The sequence below is a fragment of the Equus asinus genome, chromosome 1, assembly GCF_041296235.1.
Source record: "Equus asinus isolate D_3611 breed Donkey chromosome 1, EquAss-T2T_v2, whole genome shotgun sequence".
In the NCBI taxonomy this organism is placed as follows: domain Eukaryota; kingdom Metazoa; phylum Chordata; class Mammalia; order Perissodactyla; family Equidae; genus Equus; species Equus asinus.
Window position 1 is genome coordinate 163,001,503 of NC_091790.1, and position 20,606 is coordinate 163,022,108.

At 38.2% G+C, this 20,606-nt stretch overlaps 1 protein-coding gene across 3 annotated transcripts in view; it reads left to right on the forward strand.

Moving 5' to 3' along the window:
- Positions 1–20,606, forward strand: part of BBS9 (Bardet-Biedl syndrome 9) — a 428,290-nt gene that overhangs the window by 213,053 nt on the left and 194,631 nt on the right. For all 3 annotated transcript variants that reach the window (XM_014838754.3, XM_014838755.3, XM_070511651.1), the window contains 2 exons: positions 1,645–1,817; positions 2,863–3,015. In XM_014838754.3, coding sequence (XP_014694240.1) covers positions 1,645–1,817; positions 2,863–3,015 — 326 coding nt within the window. The remainder of the gene's footprint in view (positions 1–1,644; positions 1,818–2,862; positions 3,016–20,606) is intronic.

Genomic DNA, 20,606 nt, shown 5'->3' on the forward strand with positions numbered 1-20,606 from the left:
GAAGATCAGGGTACCATGCACCATGGCAGGCATACCCAGTATATTTTATTCCTATGTAATTGACAAAAAAGATGACTAGGGGAATGAGAGGAGATATATTCTTGAATTCTGGCTGAGGATGACAAGTTGAAATCCTAATGACCAGTATAAAGATGTAGTATATTAATGGAATTTGTCAAGATACCATGGGGAATATAACTAAATATTTCACAGGTCTGTGTGTCACGCTACCTTAGCTAGACTTTAGGCTGCTTAAGCAAGAAGACTGAGTTTCGTACTCCTAACATTTCTTTCTTTATGAAATTGCACATAATAGATGCTCGATAAGTGGTGAAGTAAGTAGAATAGGACACTTAGTTCTAGATATCAAAAAGTATATAATCTCTTTGAAGAGGCTGAATATAATCATCTGGAAAGTTAAGTTGTATGTGGTTAAGTGCTTAGTGAACTGTAGACATACCAAGTCTCTATATAAATTCAGAGAGACGCAATATTGTGAGGTGGTTAAGATTAATAGCTCATCCTTGGATTAAGAGCTAGAGTTCCAATCCCTGCTCTGTTACTAACTGGCTAGATGACCTTGCAGATTACATAACTCTTTTGTGACAAGATTTGTTCTTCTGTAAAATGAGGATAACAGTATTTCCTCCATTGGGCTATTGAGGTTTAAACAAGAGAGTGATTATAAAGTGCTTAGACAGAGCCTGGCACATCTTAGGCTGCTATAGGGGTAGAGATATAAAGGTTTCTTGGGGTAGGTGAGATTGAAGCCAGGTCCTGAAGAATAGGTGGAATTTAGGCAGATAGGGAAGAAAGATATATATCATGAATTCCAGTTCCAAAGTTTAATTTGCTTTGTGACCTTTGGCAAGCCTCTGAAATTCTCTGTGCCTAGTTTTCCTTTTTATAAAAAAGGGATTGTTACAATCACAGTGCTTGGTACATGGCTGGTGCTCAAGAAATAGTAGTTGCTCTTATCATAGATGTGGTTATTGCCACTGTCATCGTTTTTGTCATCATCACCATCAGGGTAGGATGGACAGGAATTTGGCTTTCTTGGAGCTGAGGTTTCAGAGAATGGAGAGAAATAAGATTCATATTTGGGGAAGAGTGTCTGACTGCAAAATCTCTCTTCAAATAAAAACTATTGGAAAAATAGAAAACTTTCATCATTATTACAAGGATTTAAGCTGGCTACAGTGTCGAGGATATGGGACTTTCTAGAGAATAAATTTTATTTCACATCAATTTTCTGAAACAAACTAGTGATACCACATTGTACTTTTTCAATAACTTTTTTTTTTTTACCTTTTAATTAAAGCTCTTTTTAGATGTATTTGGGTGTTTTTATTGTACTGAAACCTATTATAAGATACATAGTAAAAGGACCATATTTTACAGCTTGCCGCTATGACTACATACCTTTGGGATTAAATTTGAAAATGTTAAGTGGTTGATGCAGAAAATCACAATAAAACAGAAGTATTTTAATCAAGCCAGTAGAAATCATATCTATATTCCAAAAAAGAAATCTCTATCCTTTTCATTTTGGTATTCGTGTCAGAGTTAGTGATAATTCATGTAGTTTCAGCTAGTAATTATGTGTTAATAAGCATTTTTCCTTAATTATTTTTTCTTTCTTAGAACGATATCGCATTCAGAGTGAACAATTTGAAGATCTTTGGCTCGTAACAAATGAGCTTATTATCCGCCTTCAGGAATATTTTGAAAAACAGGGAATCAAAGATTTTGCATGTTCTTTCTCTGGATCTATGCCCCTTCAAGAATATTTTGAGTTGATCGATCATCATTTTGAGGTGTGTATGATCATAACCCACATCATCATTAACTTTTTAATATATAAAAGAGAAAGCGATATTTTAGAGATAAGAATTTTGGTATACATGCTACTAGGCCGTATGCTTTGAGTTGTTATTCTTATATGCGTGGTGGATTTTGTGAATCTGTTCCTGCCCTCTTGCCCAGCTTGTGATCAGTTGCAGACATTTACAGAGTGTCTGCCTGGAGCTAAGCATGTGGTCTGGCCTTGGAACAGAGCTGATTTAATTCTCCCACATGAGGACTTAACCTTTGACCCCAATAACCCAGTGTTAAAACTATTTGAGCTTATCGGCAGCCATTTGGCTAACTAATTCTAGCAGCCCATAAATGAGGTGTGATTATAAAGTCAAGTGATTTTTCCTTTTCTTTTTTAACAAGCACACCAGAACTTCTGCATCTGAATGAGGGTTAGCCACATAAAATATTCTCCAGTATCTGGCACAATGGGCGCTTAGTAAATGCTGACTGATTAGATGTCTAGATAAATGAGATCTGACAGTGACTTTGTTGCATGAATATTTTTGCATTTCTTCTTTGAAAATACCTTCAGAGCCTCGGGTAGATTCTCTGGAGAATCTTAATGGTGTCAAATCTTCATCCTTTATAGATTGGATATTTGGAAATAGTCAAGAGATTTTTCTAGTCAAGATTTTTCTAATACTTTTATTGTCTTAAACTTTTGATCCCCCTGCAATTGATTTTGTTGTAAAGACTAGGGGAGAAAATTTCTATTCTTTTTTTCCAGTATATTTAATCATTTATCACAAAACATTTATTAAGTAATCTATCTTTTCCCTAGTTGATACTGGGTCACCTTTGCTAAATTTCCATTTGATTATTCCACTGTATCTGTGTATTCATGTACCAAATACCACACTGTTTTAATTCTCTTAACTCTATAACACGTTTAAATTTCTTCATTATTCTTTTTCAAACCTTTATTGGCATTGCCTGTGGGCCTACTCCAAACGTGTTTTGTTGTGCACGTTTAACCTGACTTTAAGAAATTCTTCATTGTAGCTGCGGATAAATGGTGAAAAATTAGAAGAACTCTTATCTGAAAGAGCTGTACAATTTCGGGCTATTCAACGGCGACTGTTAACAAGGTTCAAAGATAAAACACCTGCCCCCCTCCAACACCTGGACACCTTGCTAGATGGAACTTACAAGCAGGTCAGTGTAATATCAGTGATAATTTTCCACCATGATTATAATTTTTTTCTTTCACCCTAGAGTCATATACCAGAATATCAAGATAAAGCATTTCTTTCCTATGTATTATGGAGCAGAGAATAGTAGCATACAAGCTTTAGAGTCAGAAGAACCTAGGTTCAAAGTCAGGCTCTGCCACTTTCTTTCTAACTGTGCGATCTTGGATGAATTACTTAGGATTCATCAGTTTCCACATTTTACCTCCCGGCATTGTTGTGAGGGTTTTTGACCATTTATGCGAAGCAGTCAGCACAATGCCAGGCACATAGTATGTGCTTGATAAATAGTAGCTATTATGATTAGTGTTGTTATTAGACAATTCTCGGCGCATCCCATAATTACCACCATAATTCTCTAATTGTCCTCCTGAGCAACTGGCTTACAATTCTAGTATTATGTCAATTGATGTTTTGAGATGGAATTCTTTTTTCTTTAAAGATTGGAACCTGAGCTAACAGCTATGGCCAGTCTCCTTCTTTTTTTTTTTTTTCCTTATTCTCCTCCCCAAAGCCCCCCAGTACATAGTTGCATATTCTAGTTGTGACAGCCTCTGGTTGTTCTGTGTGACGCCACCTCAGCATGGCCTGATGAGTGGTGCCATATCTGTGCCCAGGATCCGAACCAGTGAAACCCTGGGCCGCTGAAGTGGAACGTGTGAACTTCAACGCTCAGCCATGGGCCCGACCCCTTGAGATGGAATTCTTAAATAGCTATGTGTTCTAGTTCAAAAAGACTTTATTTCCTCTCTTCCTGATTTTTCTTTCCACTCATGGTTTATCATCTGGATGGCTAGAGTGATCTTTCTCTCACTCTTAAGGATTCTGCCTCCAAAAGCTATCCAAAATTGTCATCTCTGGCTTGAAATGATAATTTTTAAAATTTTAATTTCACAAGTGAGGCCTTTGCCAGTTCCACTATAAGGAAGTCGGCTTTGAATGACTACATTATGTCTTCTCATACTTCTATACACGGTGTCACTCACTGATCTGTTTCAGAATCAGTGTTGGCAGTATGAATATTCTGTTGATTTTTTAATTGAATTTTTAATTGAGATAATTGCATATTCGCATAGACTTATAACAGAAAATACAGATAGCTCTCATGTGCTTTCCTCCAGTGGTAACATTTTGCGAAACTACAGCATAATATCACAATCAGGATCTTGGTAAAATCCACAGGTTTTATTCACATTTCCACAGGTTTACTTGTACTCATTTGTGGGTGTGTGTATGAAGTTCTATACAATTTTATCATATGTGTAAGTTCATGTATCCACCACCACATTCAAAATGATGAGCAGCCCCATCACCACAGACTCCCTCCTCTTGCCCTTTATTACCACCCTCCCTCCCTCCCGCCCTGCTCTGCCACATTCTGTTGATTTTGAAAGGACAGATCAGATTGTTTTCAGAGTTAGTTTCCCCAGAGGAAAGAAAAATAGATTCCTATGTTTATATTGATAATACATTTGCTTCTTGAAATTATCGTGGTTATTTCGATATTAGTAGCAATTTGAGGGACACTAGAGCAGCAGTGAGCTCTTGGGATGAGCACTGGACTTGGAGTTCAAAGACCCCATTTCTGTCACTTATTAGCTGTGTGGCTTTTGGCCTTTCCCTTACCCTCACAGAACTTCAGTTTCTTTCTGTAAAATGGGATCAATATTCTCTATGTTGTTACAAAGATTCTATTTCCTGATGTATGTAGAAAGGCTTGGTCAATTGTCCTACAAATACAGGCTACCAGTTTCTTTGGTGCTGGAGTAATTATGTGACTACGAGGTCAGTAGGCACTAATGCTCTTTCTGTTCCCTACTTCTTTTCTCTCTTCAGTACATTTTGTGTTTTGGCTTTTCGTTTACTTTCTTTTTTTCCTCCTTCTTCATATCTCTTTGATCACTTATCTATCTCATTCTTAGGCCTCCTGCTATACCTGCTTTACTTGGGGATAAAGACAGGCTTTGTCTTTATTGATACTGTATCTTTTTGTGGACATAATGGCAGAGGGGTGTTTAATGGGATTTGATGAGGATGCTTGATTTAATACTTTCCAGATTTTTGATATAGCAAGACTTCCTTTGTCTTTTATGCATTTAAAGTTCTGGGGTTTTTCTTTTTTCTGTTTAGCCTCAGGGTTGGGATTTTTCATGATTTGTAATATTACACACAAGATGACCAAAACCATGGATTTTCACGTTCATTTACATTTCTAAGTCTCCATTGTTTTTAGATTAAAGAAGAGAAGGGACAAGCTTTTGAAGGAAAAATATGAATACTATAAGGAATTTGACAGTGTTAATATAATTTACTACTCAATATATATTCATGTTAAATTATAGTGAGATGTGAATTATTTATTTGGAAGTTGCTACTTGAGTAGATCTTAAATGTTCTCACCACAAAAAAGAAATGGTAATCATTTTCCAAAATATAAGTGATCAAATCAAAATGTTGTACACTTTAAACTTATACAAATGGTATTTGTCAATTATATCTCAATAAAACTAGAAAAAAGAAAAAAATCCGGTAAATATAAACTCAATCAGAAAAAATATTATACCGAGACTTTCTTTTTAAAGATTGGTACCTGAGCTAACAACTGTTGCCAATCTTTCTTTTTTCTTTTTTTTTTTTGCTTTTTCTCCCCAAATCCCCCCAGTACACAGTTGTATCTTTTTAGTTGTGGGTCCTTCTAGTTGTGGCATGTGGGACGCCATCTCAACATGGCCTGGTGAGCGGTGCCATGTCCATGCCCAGGATCTGAACCCGCGAAACCCTGGGCCACCGAAGTGGAGCGTGCGGACTTAACCACTTGGCCACAGGGCCAGCCCCTATACCAATACATTGATTGTTTTCTATTTTCTGAGTGTTCTTGAAACTCATTGGGTTTCTTCATGACGGCTGTTTTGAATTCTCTTGTCAGTTAGATCGCAGTCTTTCATGACTTCAAGTTTGGTTTCTGGAGAGTTGTCATTTTCTTTCTGTGATAATGTGTTATTGTAGTTCTTTATGATGCTTGATGAGTTATTCCTCTGCTAGCGCATTTGTGGCAGCACACTTCTTTCTTATTTGGGTAAGGCCTTGTTTACTTTGATTCTGAGCTGCTTCTGGTTGTAACTGAGAGCTTGTGGTTTACACTCTCTAATGCCTTTGCCGGAGGCATTGTCAGTGCCTTCATTATGCCTCTTGTACCTCCAAGGTTGCTGGTACCTTACTGATTATATGTTGCTTCAGTCATGGGTGTTGCTGACACACGGGTGTTGCCACCAGAGTCACCAGACTGGTGTGTACCTCTGCTGCTTCCGGGTTTGCCTGAGTTGTGGGTTCCCCCACTGTGGCAAGGGGCAAGGGGAGAGTCGGGTGGGAGCTGGAGCCAAAGACAACTCTGCCATGTCCAGATTTGTTGGGTCTGCAGGTGCCACTGCTGTGAGCGGGGGACAAATTTGCGGGTACCCCTGCTGCTGGGGGGGACTGGGGTTGTGGACTCCACTGTCACTGTTACTTGGCTTTCTGTGGGCTCTCCACAGGCTCATAGGTGACACTGCCACTTCCATGGGGGGAGGTACCTGGGTTGCGAGTGTCACTGGGGGTCCTGAAGCGTCTTGTCTTTGGCACCTGTGTGCTTCCTGGAACCTCAGGTCGTGGGCACTGTGACTGCTGCCAGGGACCTGCCGTCTTGTATGCAGCCCCTGCTGCTGACAGGGCTGGTGTTGGGGGCACCACCACTTGGGGCTCACAGGCACCCCTGTGGTACCTGAAGCCTCAGGCTGTGAGCACCACCCACCACCGCTGGAGGAGGAGGAGCGGCTGAGTCACAAGTGCTGCTTTGGTTCCTGCAGCCTCTGATCTTGGGCACCAGCGTGATTCCTGGAACTTCAGGTCATGAGCACTACTGCTGCTGCCCAGGGTCTTAGATGGAGCCCCTGTTGCTGGAATGGTCACTGTGGGAGGCACCGTCACCAGGAGTGGGGAGGGGGCTGGGTTGCGGGCACTGCTGTGGTTCCTGAAGCCTCATGTCCTGAGTGCCACCCACCACTGTTGGGATAGAGGGAGGGGCCAAACCACAAGTGCCACTGCGGGTTGGTTCCTGTAGCCTCTGGTCTCTGGCGCTGGTGCGATTCCTGGAACCTCAGGTCACAGGCATCGCTGCTGCTGCTGGGGGTGTCAGGGTCTTGGATTCAGCCCCCACTGCTGGGAGGGCTGGGATTGAAGGTACCATCGGTGGGGGAATGGGAGGGGAGTGGGTTACACGTATTGTCATGGTTCCCTAAGCCTCTGGTCACAGGCCCTGCAGTGATTCCTGGAGCCTCCAGGAGCATGGGCTGCCTGGATTCCTGGGGCCCCGTTCGTGGGCATTACCTCAGATGTTGGGGCCTCTGATCACAGGAACTCCAGTTCCTGGAACCTTAGGTCTCTGGAGCTGCCGCCACTGCTCCCCTGGTTCCACCACCTCCAGGAAGTCCAGTGTATCCACCTGCAGGTGTACCCACCGGCATTCTGGTATGCTGTGCGGCGAGTCCTTTGTTGTTCTGTGCATGTCCTACTGGTTGTAACTTAGAGGAGAGAGACAAAGGGAGCAACTCACTCCACCATTGATGCTGACATCACTTTCTTTTTAGTTGATTTTTAATGGCATAGTTAATACATGAAGATAATTTCCCAAAGAAAATTACAACATTAAATGTAATGCTAAATTCTCCATTTGGTCCCTTATCATCACCTCAGAAATGCAGTCAGTCACTTAGGTTTTTGTGTCTTTCCAAACCTTTTATTTTTTGCATGCAGAAGTGAAACATTGTTTTGTGAGGCTAAAAAAGTCCATAAATAGTATCATACTATATGTATTAATCTACCTTTCTTTCTTCCTTTTAACAGTATGTGCTGGAGCTCTTTCCATATTCATGTACAGATCTACTTCTCTATTTGTAATGGTTGCATAGTATTTTATAATATGGACATTCTATAGTATGAGCAAACTGCAGTTTATTAAAGGATAAATATTAATAATAGTTTTAATGTTTAGTTTGAGAAAAATCGCCTCAGACAACTCTACTGTGACCAAATAGGCATACGATGTACTTCTCTATCACATGCTTTCTGTTTAGTGTAAGTTTTCCTATCTTTATACTTTGCCTGAGTGGGGGCGTGATTTACTTGGCAGATTAGCCAGGCCCATAAAATAACAAGCCATGCTACAGGCCAATCTTACTTTCCGTGGCGTAACTCCATTGCATGACTGTTACTAGATTTTTAAAGTTTTCATAATAAACCAGTTTAAAATTAGATTTGCTACCTCTTTGGAGTCCTTGTTTTCTCATGTGTAGGGAGCTTTTAATTTTTCGCTTAGTCCTTTTGTGAATCTTAGTGCCGCTTCAGTTCTACCAGGAGCGGTAAGATAAGCGCTCTGAGCTGTGCAGTGAAAGACTTACATCCTGTCCCACTGGAAGATGCTATATTGTCTCCATTTAATGAAGCAGGATTGTGTCCAAATAGAAGCAGAAGCCGTATCCTCCTAAAAGTAGTGTGTAAACTCTCTGAAGGCAGGACTTTTTTCTTTTTCTTTTTTGTCTTATTTGCTACTGTATTCTCACCACAATACATTTCTTTCCACATTGTGGGTGCTTAATAAATGTTTGTTCCATGAATGAATGCTTTATTGCCGTTAACTAAGCTAAGTTCTTGAAACGGTCTGTCTTTGATAAGGGCACCACTACAAAGGACAAAGCAGCAGAGAATTCTTTTAGTTTAGGTTCGTGAATCATTGGGATGATTTATTCTAAAATCCTCACAAGCCACTAAAAAATGAAAACTGTTATATCTCTTCCTAAATAACATAGTTGGAGAAATCAGGTAAACTATGAGAACCAGGAAGATTTTATAGCTGCAAATTGTTGACTGAGAAAATCTTTTCTGTTCTTTTTTGTGAGTATGTGTGTGCCAAAGTTAAATACAAAATAATTATCTGTTGAAATACCTGTGTGCAGATAGGACATTGTTGAGGTTGAATCCCATTCATATTTTAAGGGGTATCAGAATTAATTGAGCTTTTTCAAAACATGTGCACAAACATGAAAAGTTGAATTCTGTTCATTTCCTATTTATGAAATTGTTGAGTTCTTCCTCCTGGAAGGCAGAGTTTCTTTCATAAAACATACCCTTTGAGCAGCTAGGATAGGATATAGAAATGTAGAACTGGAGGAAGTTTCAGGGTCTCCTGGGTGCTAGATGGTCCAGGATCTGCTGTGCATGCCAGTATAGTTCTTTGGGACAGGCTGAAAGTGAAGCCCAAGGCCCTTCAAACACGAATGATTCAGCATGGCTGAGTTGGTATAGTGTGAGGTACTTTGTATGATATACTCATTTATGTAATAGATTTAGTGCTGGTGTACTGTAGGTTTTGAGGTCAAAGTTTGGCTTACTAGTTATTCACTCAATAATGATAGCTACTACTATATTTAGGCACTGAAAGGTCAGTTTACCAGGTACAGAGGTAGGAAGGCCAGGGGGCAGCATGGGATCCGTGCCCTTGGTGTTTAGCAGTAATTTTTGGTACTACTAGCTTACACAGCAAGCCAGTGAGGTGGGCCTCTAACCTTTGAATGACCTGGGATTTAGGTGCCTTTGATTCTGGTCTAGCAAGAGCCTATTAGAAAAAGCCACTGCTTCTAAAGTTGCGGTAAGACATCCACCATTGTTTCCATTAAATACATGCTAATAAATGCTTTAGATTTTGAAGTGACATATCAGATATGTTGTAGTATAATTATTAGCAACTCTGTGTCTAGAGTCAGCTTTCCTGTGTTCCAGTCCTGGATCTCTGACCTTGGACAAATTGCCTAAACAGACAAAGAGAAAACAAAACCCTTCCTAAGCCTCAGTTTCCATCTGTAGAATGGTGCCTCCTTCATGGGGTTGTTGTGAGGATTGAAATGTGTAAACACATAAATTGCTTAGAATAGTGCTTGGCACACAATAAACTCTCAAGTACAATTCTGGGAACTATTCTTCATCTTTATTTGACTAATAAGTTATGCCACCTTAAAAGTGGTGCTATTCATTGACGTATGAAAGAGCTTATAACAATACATCACCTCTCTGAAACTCTGCTGTCTGGCAGCCTCACAAATCTACACCTCAGCTAAGAATCAGGAGGATCCTGTATCCTCAGGGACGCCCCCAAACTCTTTTAGCATCCCTGCTTTGGATGTTGTTTGGTTCCAGAGAGGAGACCAAAAGGGAAAGGGCATCAGAATCATGAGTTTAAATGGCTGTCTTCCTTGAATCCCTGATTGTTTCATTTGGATATGTTCCCAGAAGGAAAATTGCTCAACACACACACACACACACACACACACACACGTACAGATTGCCTCCAGAAATGTAGAAAATTATAGTTCTACCAGCAGTAGATGAAAATGTCTGTTTTCTTGGTCTTATTACTTGTTTTGATCTTTACAGTTTTTAACTGAAAAGATACTTTGATTGCTATTTTGCTGTTTCTTTCTTTGCTTACCACAGAGGTTGAGCTTTCTTTTTTTTTTGCTGAGGAAGAGATTTACTCTGAGCTAATATCTGTGCCTATCTTCCTCTATTTTTTAGTATGTGGGCTGCCAGCACAGCATGGCCGCTAACAGAGCAGTGCAGGTCTGTGCCTGGGAACTGAATCTGGGGTGCCAAAGCAGAGCACGCTGAACTTAACCACTAGGCCACTGGGGCTGGCCCAAGGTTGAGCATTTTAAAAATGTTAATTGGCAATTTTTATTTCTTTTTTTGTGATTTACATATGTGTGCCCCCTTGTTCAATATTCTATCAGATAGTTCAGCCTTTTCATATTATTTTGTGTATATTAGGAGTGATGATTTTTTATCATACTTTTACATGCATAAAAAATACTTTGTGTGTATAAGGCATATAATCTCTCTTCATATACGAAAAAGGTTTTGCCAATTTGTCATTTGCCTTTTATTTTTATTTATAGTGTTTTTTTGACATGTGGAATTAAAAAGCATATTTACATGGTTAAATCTATCCATCTTTTTCCTTTGCGTTTTTCTGCCTTAGGACAGCCTTCCCCATGCCAAGAGTATGTGATTATCGACCTATAATTTATTCTAACATTTTTATGCTATCATTTTTTATATATACTTTTTTTAATCCATCTGGAATGTATTATGCAATTTAGTGGGAATCTAATCTCCCCGCCAAAAATGATGAGCTAGTTGTCTCAGCCCCTGCTTATTGCATAATCCATTTTTCTCCTACTGAGCTAAAATACTACCTGTCTCATTTAACAGTTTTCTATATAGCAAACTGCCCCATGCCTCAGTGTTTTAGAACAACAATAATTCATTACTGTTCATGAGTCTCTGGGTTAGCTGGGCAGTTCTGTTGATCTGGGCCATGCATGACTTATCTCGCCTGGCTCACTCATGTGTCTCTGGTCAGCTGGTGGCCCAGCTGGGGACTGGATGGGCTAGGATATACTTACTCACATCCTTGGCAGTTGGCTTGCAGTCAGGTGGGATGTTTGTGCCACATGTCTCTCCTGGCCTAGCTGGCTGGTCCGGGCTTGTTCACATGGTTGACTCAGGTCCCAATTCGCAAGTACTCTTCAAGCCTCTGCCTGTGCCATGTCTCTAATTCCCCACTGGTTTTGGCCAACCCAGATCAAAGGAGTGGGGAAATAGATTCTTCTTCTTTACTGAAGGGGTGGAGAATTGTGGGCATTTTTACAATCTACTTTTCTTAACGTATACTTAATTATTAAAATGTTTTAAAAGAAAATTTTTCTTTCAGATTTTCCTAATGCTTGAACTTTGGTTTTCTGTACTTATAGATGTCTTTTCTTCTATACTTTTGAGTTTCAAAGCTAAATTTTTTGTTGTCGTTATAATCATATTCATTCACAATCAGTTGTGGTTCATGGACTCTGAAGATAATTGGTCTTATAATTAATTAGGTTTGTCAAGAGTCATTTAAAGCAAACAGAGCATCTGTGCTATTTTCAGGCTAAGTCTGCCTGAATACTTGCCTGTCTGCTTAGTTATGCTCCTTGGTTTGAGGACGGAGTGTGTTGTCTAGTCTTCCTTTAGGTCCCCACCTTATCCCTGTCCAGAGAGGGCTTCATGGGCTTGCGACCTGCACAGTCACACAGAGCCTGGTGTTTGGTTTAATGCTCTGTGGTAGCCGTCTTGAAATTCTTAATACTTTTTGAACAAGAGGCCCTGTATTTTCATTTTATTCTGGGCCCCTCAAATAATGTAGGTTGTCCTGCCCTGACAGGATACTAATTTCTAATGAATAGAACAAGACAAGTGGGAGTTCAAATTCAGAACAGAGTTCAAATACAGAGTGGCTTTATTACCGCTACCACAAAACAGCCTGTAGGTTTCCCCAGGAATGAAGAAAAAGAGATGCAGTGGGCATCAGTGAAAGCTCCTCTGGACAACTCAAGGGCTTCTTTCTGGAAGAGGCATTTTGGTTAACTGACAATGAAGCGACAAGGGTTATTTCATTTAGAAACATCATCCTGAGGTCACTTGTATCTTGGCGTGTTGTGGGTGACAGCCTCTTTTTGGACTTTAACAAGTGAGTCACTGGCTTCAAGATGCACCATCAATAGTTACGTGCTTTGTTACACAATGGGGTCAATCAACCACTTTTCTCCTCTTTCAACCACAAGTCTTTTCCTGTATCCTGTATCTTTGATTGGATAAGAACCCCAAACCCACATCCCTACATTAGCATTTTTCTCTTACTAGCATGCCTTTCCTGCGTAGTATCTACCATTACATCATATTCTACTGGGGATATCTACCAAGCGCCCGTTGGTGAGGCCTGCCTATGGCTGAAGCAAGGAGAGGGAACTTTGACTATTGCTCTGGGAAAAGCATCTCGTGATTCTTACATGGGAAGGATCTGGCTTCCAGTGAATGAATATTTTCCAGTTGCCCACCAAAATTTCAATAATTTATTCTGGAACTTTGGAAAAAGAGTTTTCCTTTTTTGAAAGAACTTTCACCTTTACTTCTAGCTTTATAGGAGTAATATTGAAAGAAAGTAACTATGTTGAGAATTTTTTTTCCAGCTGTCAGAAACCTGAATTTCCTCATTTGTATAATTGGAATACTGCCTTATTAACCACCTGAAAATATTTTTGGAGAACCTAAGATAGGATATAAGGGAAGAGAAGGGAAATTCATGTTTATTGAGCATCTGTTGAATCTTCGGTAAATTTCATTGATTACTTCATTTAATACTCACAATCATCTTGTGAGGGTGACATTATTGTTCCCATTTTATGGGTGAAGAACTTGAGACTCTGAGCAGGGTTAAGCAGCTTGCTCAGTGTTACACAGATAATTAAGCAATCCATTCCAAAGTCCATGCTTTACTATGTCATGTGGCCTTTTTACTTTAATCGTTTCCAAGTGGGTCATAGACATCCTAGATTTTCTTCAGCAAAACTAGTCAGGTTAAAGGAAAAGGAGATGCATGCGAATATGTACTCATGATATGTATACGCATATATTCATGATCATCCAATATTCCTAGTGTATACACCTATCAGAAAGGTAACAAATCTTCTGGAGAGTTCCCCAAAATATACATTACATTTGAAACTTGAGTATCAGAGGAAGAAGTGAATTTAACTTATGCTGAATTTCAGTTTTTTTGCCATCAAATGCTAACGCTTATTGCATTTGGCAGAAAAGCTTTGGAAAATAAATTCTCTTTCATGTTATAAAATTTTCACATACGTTTGTTAGTCGAAGCAAGACTGATTAGTTGAGGAAATTGAAATAGGGGAAATTTAGACTTGTGCTATGGTTTGGCTTGTGTTTTGATACTTTTCTGTGTGCTGAGACTTTTTTTCCCCACTTGAATACTAACCCTCTGTTGTAGCAGAGGGAAATGTTTACTAACTAAAAGTTTAATTGTGTCAGATGACATATGTGCGATGTAATAACTGATAGTCATTAATGTTGTAGAAAGGCACTTGGCTGATTTTTCTCTTCCGCAAAACAGAGGCTGTGTTAGGCATAATTTTAAACAGAGATCCTGTGGTTTGGAGTTTGCTATTTGTTACTTTTTCTGTGCTTAAAACTTCCTTCCACTCTGTTTATTTGTATGGTATTGATATATAAAAATCATTTTAAGTCACGCAGAAGTCTAAGAGCTTTTTGGTCCATGGCCTTTTAAATGAGCATGATTTTGACTGATAGCACAAAGGAATATGTGATGAAACCATTCAGAGGCCTACTTTCCTTATTGCCATTGACAAGTAAAAACAATATGCTGATAGATTGAGGAGGAGCTATCAGGATGTGATTATGTTGCTGAGTTTGTTTTCCTTGTATCCACTTCAGAGCTAAAATAAAATTCTTTCTCCTCGGAAAGAGATAGAATAAACAGGTGAGAAAGTGGGTACAGAAATTCGCAACCATATGTTTGGGGATGAATGGGGGTGGTAAGTTGAAAAAAAGAGGTGGGATGGCAGTAAAAAAATGGAGTGTGTATGTTTTTGCCCCATAATTCTACTCTTGGCCATTTATTTAAGAAAATAGTTTGCAATGGAGAAAAATGCATTCACCAAGTTGTTTGCTTACAGTATGAATCACCTTTGCAAGAAATGATAAACCAGCTTTCCGTAGTTGGAAAATGATTAGGCTTATTGTAGTACTACCATTTGATATGATATCATTTCATATCATTATTTCATTATTTTAAAAACTGGAATAATAGAAAACATTTAAAATAACTGAGAAAAGTAGATTAGTATGTAGTAAGTTAAAAATAATGAAATAAATGTATCCATAATAGATGAGTGTGCAAAGAGGTGGAAGGAATACAAAAAAAAAAAGTGAAAGTGGTATACATTTGTTTTAGATGGCTTTAAATCCTTAGACGATTTCCTTTAATATTATTATTATCATAATTTTATAAGCATGAAAATTTTTTCACAATAATGTGAATGTGCTTGATGCTACTGAACTGCACACTTAAGAATAGTTAAGAGGGAAAAAACATAGTTAAGATGGGGGGCCCCATGGGCTAGTGGTTAAGTTCAGTGTGTTCCACTTTGGCGGCCTGGGTTTGGTTCCCAGGTGTGGACCTGTACCACTTGTTGGTGGACGTGCTGTGGTGGTGGCCCACATACAAAGTAGAGGAAGTGGCACAGATGTTAGCTTAGGGCAAATCTTCCTCAAGCAAAAGACAAAGATTGACAACAGGTGTTAGCTCTGGGTGAATCTTCCTCAGCAGGAAAAAAAAACTTAAGATGGTAAATTTTATGTTCTCTGTATTTTACCACACTTAAAAAAAATACTAACTGTGGTCAAAAACTTCTGGTATTCACTGGCATTTTCTGAGGGAAGTATTTTTTCTCTCCTATATATATCCTATAAACTCATCTCTAGTCTCCGAATGTTTAGAATTTTGGATTATCATTCCATCTATGAGTTAGTTTATTCCTTTTCACACAAAAGAGAGAAATTAGATAACTGAATGGTATGCATGAATGAATTTATTAATAAAGTGGGTGTTTTCTCGTTCTGTCTGACTCGAACCTCACTAGTCCCTCAGCCAAACTAGAGAAGTATACAAAGCTCCTTCAAAATAATGTAAATTTTTCTTTATCTAGGTCAGAGTGCAGTCTAGAATGTAATTTCCAAAGAGTGTTTGTTACAGATACATCACAGATGTATTCAATATATGTATGTGCCTATAAGGTCTAGCCCAACAGATGTGGGCCAAAAATGTGAACTATATATATAATTTTCAGTTTTCTAGTAGCCACATTAAAAAAGCAAAATGAAAGAAGTGAAATTAATTTTGAGAATGTGTTTTATTTAACCCTACATATCCAAAATATTATCATTTGAACATGTAATCAAATAAAAACTATTAGTGAGATATTTTATATGTTTTTCATAGCAAATCTTCAAAACATGGTTTATTTTACACTTGTAGCACATTTCAGGTGCTGAATAGTCACGTGTGGCTAGTGGCTACCTTATTGGACATTACAGTTCTAGGCACAGATAATTGTCAACTCATAATTTTATATTTTATATTTATATGTTTTATATTTTATATATGTTTCTTGTAACGTCTCTTTTCTTGATTTTTTTCTTTCCTTTAGTCCTTTTAAATTCTTGTTCCTAATAAGACTATCATTGACCCAATGATTTTCACTTACTGGATGTGAGTAGCAGGCAGTGGGAGGCACTCCTAGATGGTCAGGGAACTACCAGGAGCCTTTGCTCATATTAACCATGCCTTCAGGTATTGTTTAAAAAAAAAGTTTCAAGTTTTGTGTCAACACACTTGGGTCCTCATGCCAGCTCTTTCTGCCTCTTTGACTTTGGGCGTATCACTTAACCTCTCTGAACCTCGGCTCCTTCACTTTCATCTTTGGACCTTTTGGAACCTATCTGAGCAGCATCCAGCATGGTGCTTATCTTCTAGTAAAATTTTCAATAAATACTTATTGTATCTGCATAATGGTTAGGACAAGGGACTTAGAATCTTAAATTTTCATCAGTTCAGAATTTCTGAAACAAATGAGGCCTTTGGGGTCATCTGGTGCCAGCCCCTAGACTGGGGTGTGGCTGTTGTCCAGTCAACATTTGTTTGGTGGACTCTAATGATCTAAATTCAGGGCTTCGTAAGACTGAATTAGTTTTCAAACAAGATATATAAGTGCAAAGTATTATTATAACATTGGAGTTATGATTCCTTGGATTCAGGTATGTAATGCTAATTGACATTAATGGGGGTTGTACATAAATCAAGGGGAGAACAGACCTGTTAGCATATAAAAAACCATTCTGGTTTTGATATCCATCTAGTATGCTTTGTTTCCCTGGGGCATGTGTGTTTTTTTATAAATTGAGAGCTTGCTTCTTTATCTACATGTTCTTCCATCAGTATTTGAGTTTTTTGCTTGCTAGTATTAGTTTGAACAACTGCCTAGACTGTAAATTTAATATTAGAATTTTATGTTTGCAATTTATCAGATTCAGAAATTTGATCATCTGTCTGATATAAAGCATTCTAAGCCAAAAGTAATCAAAGGGTACCCTCTTCTGCTAGAATTTCATTCTATTTGTTGTTTGATCTTTAAAAAAAATTAGTCCTTTGAGATACGCTCAGAAGCAAGATGTTTCTAATATTACAATAAAACTACTAATGGGCCCATTATAAGGAAATGAAAACCTTATCTTTTTGTGTTAGTGATGAGAGAAAAATATATAAGTGGTCTCCAATTATCTGTAACTGTATAAGGTTTTCTTTCATTTATGTTATCTATCTTCCTGTTTAATCCCGTCCAGTACAATTGTTCCTTTTGTATTAGTTTTCTGTAAATGGAGTTCTGAATAGTTTGAATTGTGAATTAATGATCACAATCCTCACAACCCTCGTCTCCGCCTTCTTCCCCTTCCTCCCTTTTGCTCTCTCTTTAAATAAAGGAAAACAAAGTCAGTTTCCTAGAGAGGTGATTTTATAATCTTTCTTAACAAAAGAAAAAGATACACTGTCTTATAAGGAACCTATGAACAGCTGGGCAGTTATATCAGTCCTGATATGTTTCTCTGTATACGAGTATAAAAGGGCTAATAGTGCCCTGAGTATTGCTTGAAAGTACCAAATGTAACCAAGGATAAATTGAGGTGATGTGTTTTTAAAAAGATATTTTTGTGAGACCCAACTGTATACCCAGGAACAAGGTATTAGTATGTAAAAGCAATTTAAGGTAGTTAAAAGAAATGAACTTGGAACATCAGACTTTAAGTGGATTTAAATATATTGTCACTTTACCTGGGAATCATTACCAGAATGTTGTGCAGTAAGATCAGCAGATATTCAGCTTCACTATTTCCCTGATGGACCACCCTATATTGTTATTTTAAAGTTTCCTTTTATATGATTTCCAAATCTCTTATAGCAGAATATTAGATTTCGGGGAAATGCAACCACCCCTCCCACCCAAATATTGATTCTTTGCCTCCCTCCACCGCTATCTAGGACTGGCTTCTGGTCAGCACTTAATAGTTTTGTTCGGTTTGTTCCCAAGGTAGAATGATGGGTTCAGAGGCCGTATTCTTGGAGGAGTTTTTCCCATGGAAATGATAGATTTTCACAGGGGCCATCTCCCTCCATCTTTTATCCCACCTTTGTGATTCAAAGTAAAGTTGTGTAAGAGGATCAGCCCTTATGAGCTGAGGCCCTACACTCAATGAAACCTACAGGTCCTGGTCTTTATGGTCTAATGTGTCAACTACTTGTGTGTTATCTAACATGTCTGACACATTAGATAAGACTAATCTTCTGAATGTAATTATCTGTAGTTTTTATCCTGTCCCATTCCAAGACATTCAGGGGATCCCTCTTGTCTATCAGATTAAGTTGAGACTTCTCTGACATTCAAAGATCTCTGAAGAGTAGAACCCAACTCCTAATCTTAACTCCTGTTTCTGCAAAACCTGCGTGCCAGTCAAGCTAGCCTATCCTCTTTTTTTAAAAAAGCTTCATTGATGTATAATTTGCATACTGCACAGTTCTTCCTTTGTAAATGTACCACTTAATGATTTTTAGTAAATTTATACAGTTGTTCAAACATCACTACAATCCAATTTTAGAACATCACCATTACTTCCAAAAGCTTCCTTATGCCCCTTTACACTTCATCCCCACTTCCACCCCTAATATCAAGAAATTGCTTTCTGCTTCTGTAAATTAGCCTTTTCTGGATATTTCATCTAAATAGAATCATATAATAAGTAGTCTTTTGTATCTGGATTCTTTTACCTAACATAATGTTTTCTGGGTTCATCCATGTTGTGCTATGTGTCAGGAGTTTGTTCCTCTTTATTGCTGAATAGCATTCTATTGTATTGATACACCACATTTTGTTTCCATCACTTGATAGAGATTTGGATTGCTTCCGGCTTTTGACCAATAAATGAATAATGCTGCTATGAACATTCATGTACATGTCTTTATGTGGCCATATGTTTTGTTTTCTCTTGATAGCTTATTAGGAGTGGAATTACAGGGTCATATGGTAAATTTGTCTTTAACTTTTTATGAAACTGACAAACTGTTTTCCTCAGTGGTTGTGTTGTTTTATATTCCCACTAGCAATGTAGGAGAGTTCCAGTTTCTCCACATTGTCACCATCACTTGTTATTATCTGGTTTTTTTTTTTTTTGATTATAGCCATTCTATTGGGTGTATAGTAGTATCTCATTATGATTTTATTTTATTTTATTTTATTTTAAGATTTTATTTTCTATTTATTTTTTTTAAGATCTTATCAAAAGACTTTATTTTTTTCTTTTTATTTATTTATCTATTTATTTATTTTTAATTTTTATTTTTTTCAGATGTACATCATATTTCAAATTCTGGATACGTTACATCATGTTCACCACCCGAACACTAATTATAATTCATCCCCTCACATGTGACCCTAGTCACCCCTTTTGCCCTCCCCCCCCAATGGTAACCACCAGTGTAATCTCCAATGCTATGTGCTGTTTTTTTATATTGTCGTTTTTATCTTCTACTTATGAGTGAGATCATATGGTATTTGACTTTCTCCCTCTGACTTATTTCACTCAGCATAATACCCTCAAGGTCCATCCATGTTGTCACAAATGGCTGGATTTCATCATTTCTTATGGCTGAGTAGTAGTCCATCGTGTATAAATACCACATCTTCTTTATCCATTTGTCCCTTGATGGGCACCTAGGTTGCTTCCAAGTCTTGGCTATTGTATATAATGCTGCAGTGAACATAGGGGTGCAAGTATCTTTATGCCTTTGTGTTTTCAAGTTCTTTGGATAAATACCCAGCAGTGGAATAGCTGGATCATATGGTAGATCTATCCTTAATTTTCTGAGGATACCCCAAACTGCTTTCCATAGTGGCTGCACCAGTTTGCACTGCCACCAGCAGTGAACAAGGGTTCCCTTCTGTCCACACCCTCTCCAACATTTGTTGTTTCCTGTCTTGTTAATTATAGCCATTCTGACCAGAGTGAGGTGATACCTCATTGTAGTTTTGATTTGCATTTCCCTGATAGCTAATGATGTTGAGCATCTATTCATATGCCTGTTGGCCATCTGTATTTCTTCTTTGGAGAAATCTCTGTTCAGATCTTTTGCCCATTTTCTAATTGGATTGTTGGTTTTTTTGTTGTTGAGCTGTATGAGTTCTTTGTATATTTTGGATATTAACCCCTTATCTGATACGTGGTTTGCAAATATCTTCTCCCAATTGTTAGGTTGTCTTTTCGTTTTGTTCATGGTTTCCTTTGCTGTGCAGAAACTTTTTAGTTTGATGTAGTCCCATTTGTTCATTTTTTCTTTTGTTTCCCTTGCCCGGTCAGACATGGGACTGGAAAATATGCTGCTCAGACCAATGTCATAGAGTGTACTGCCTATGTTTTCTTCTAGAAGTCTCATGGTTTCGGGTCTTACATTCAAGTCTTTAATCCATTTTGAGTTGATTTTTGTGCATGGTGTAAGGGAATGGTCTACTT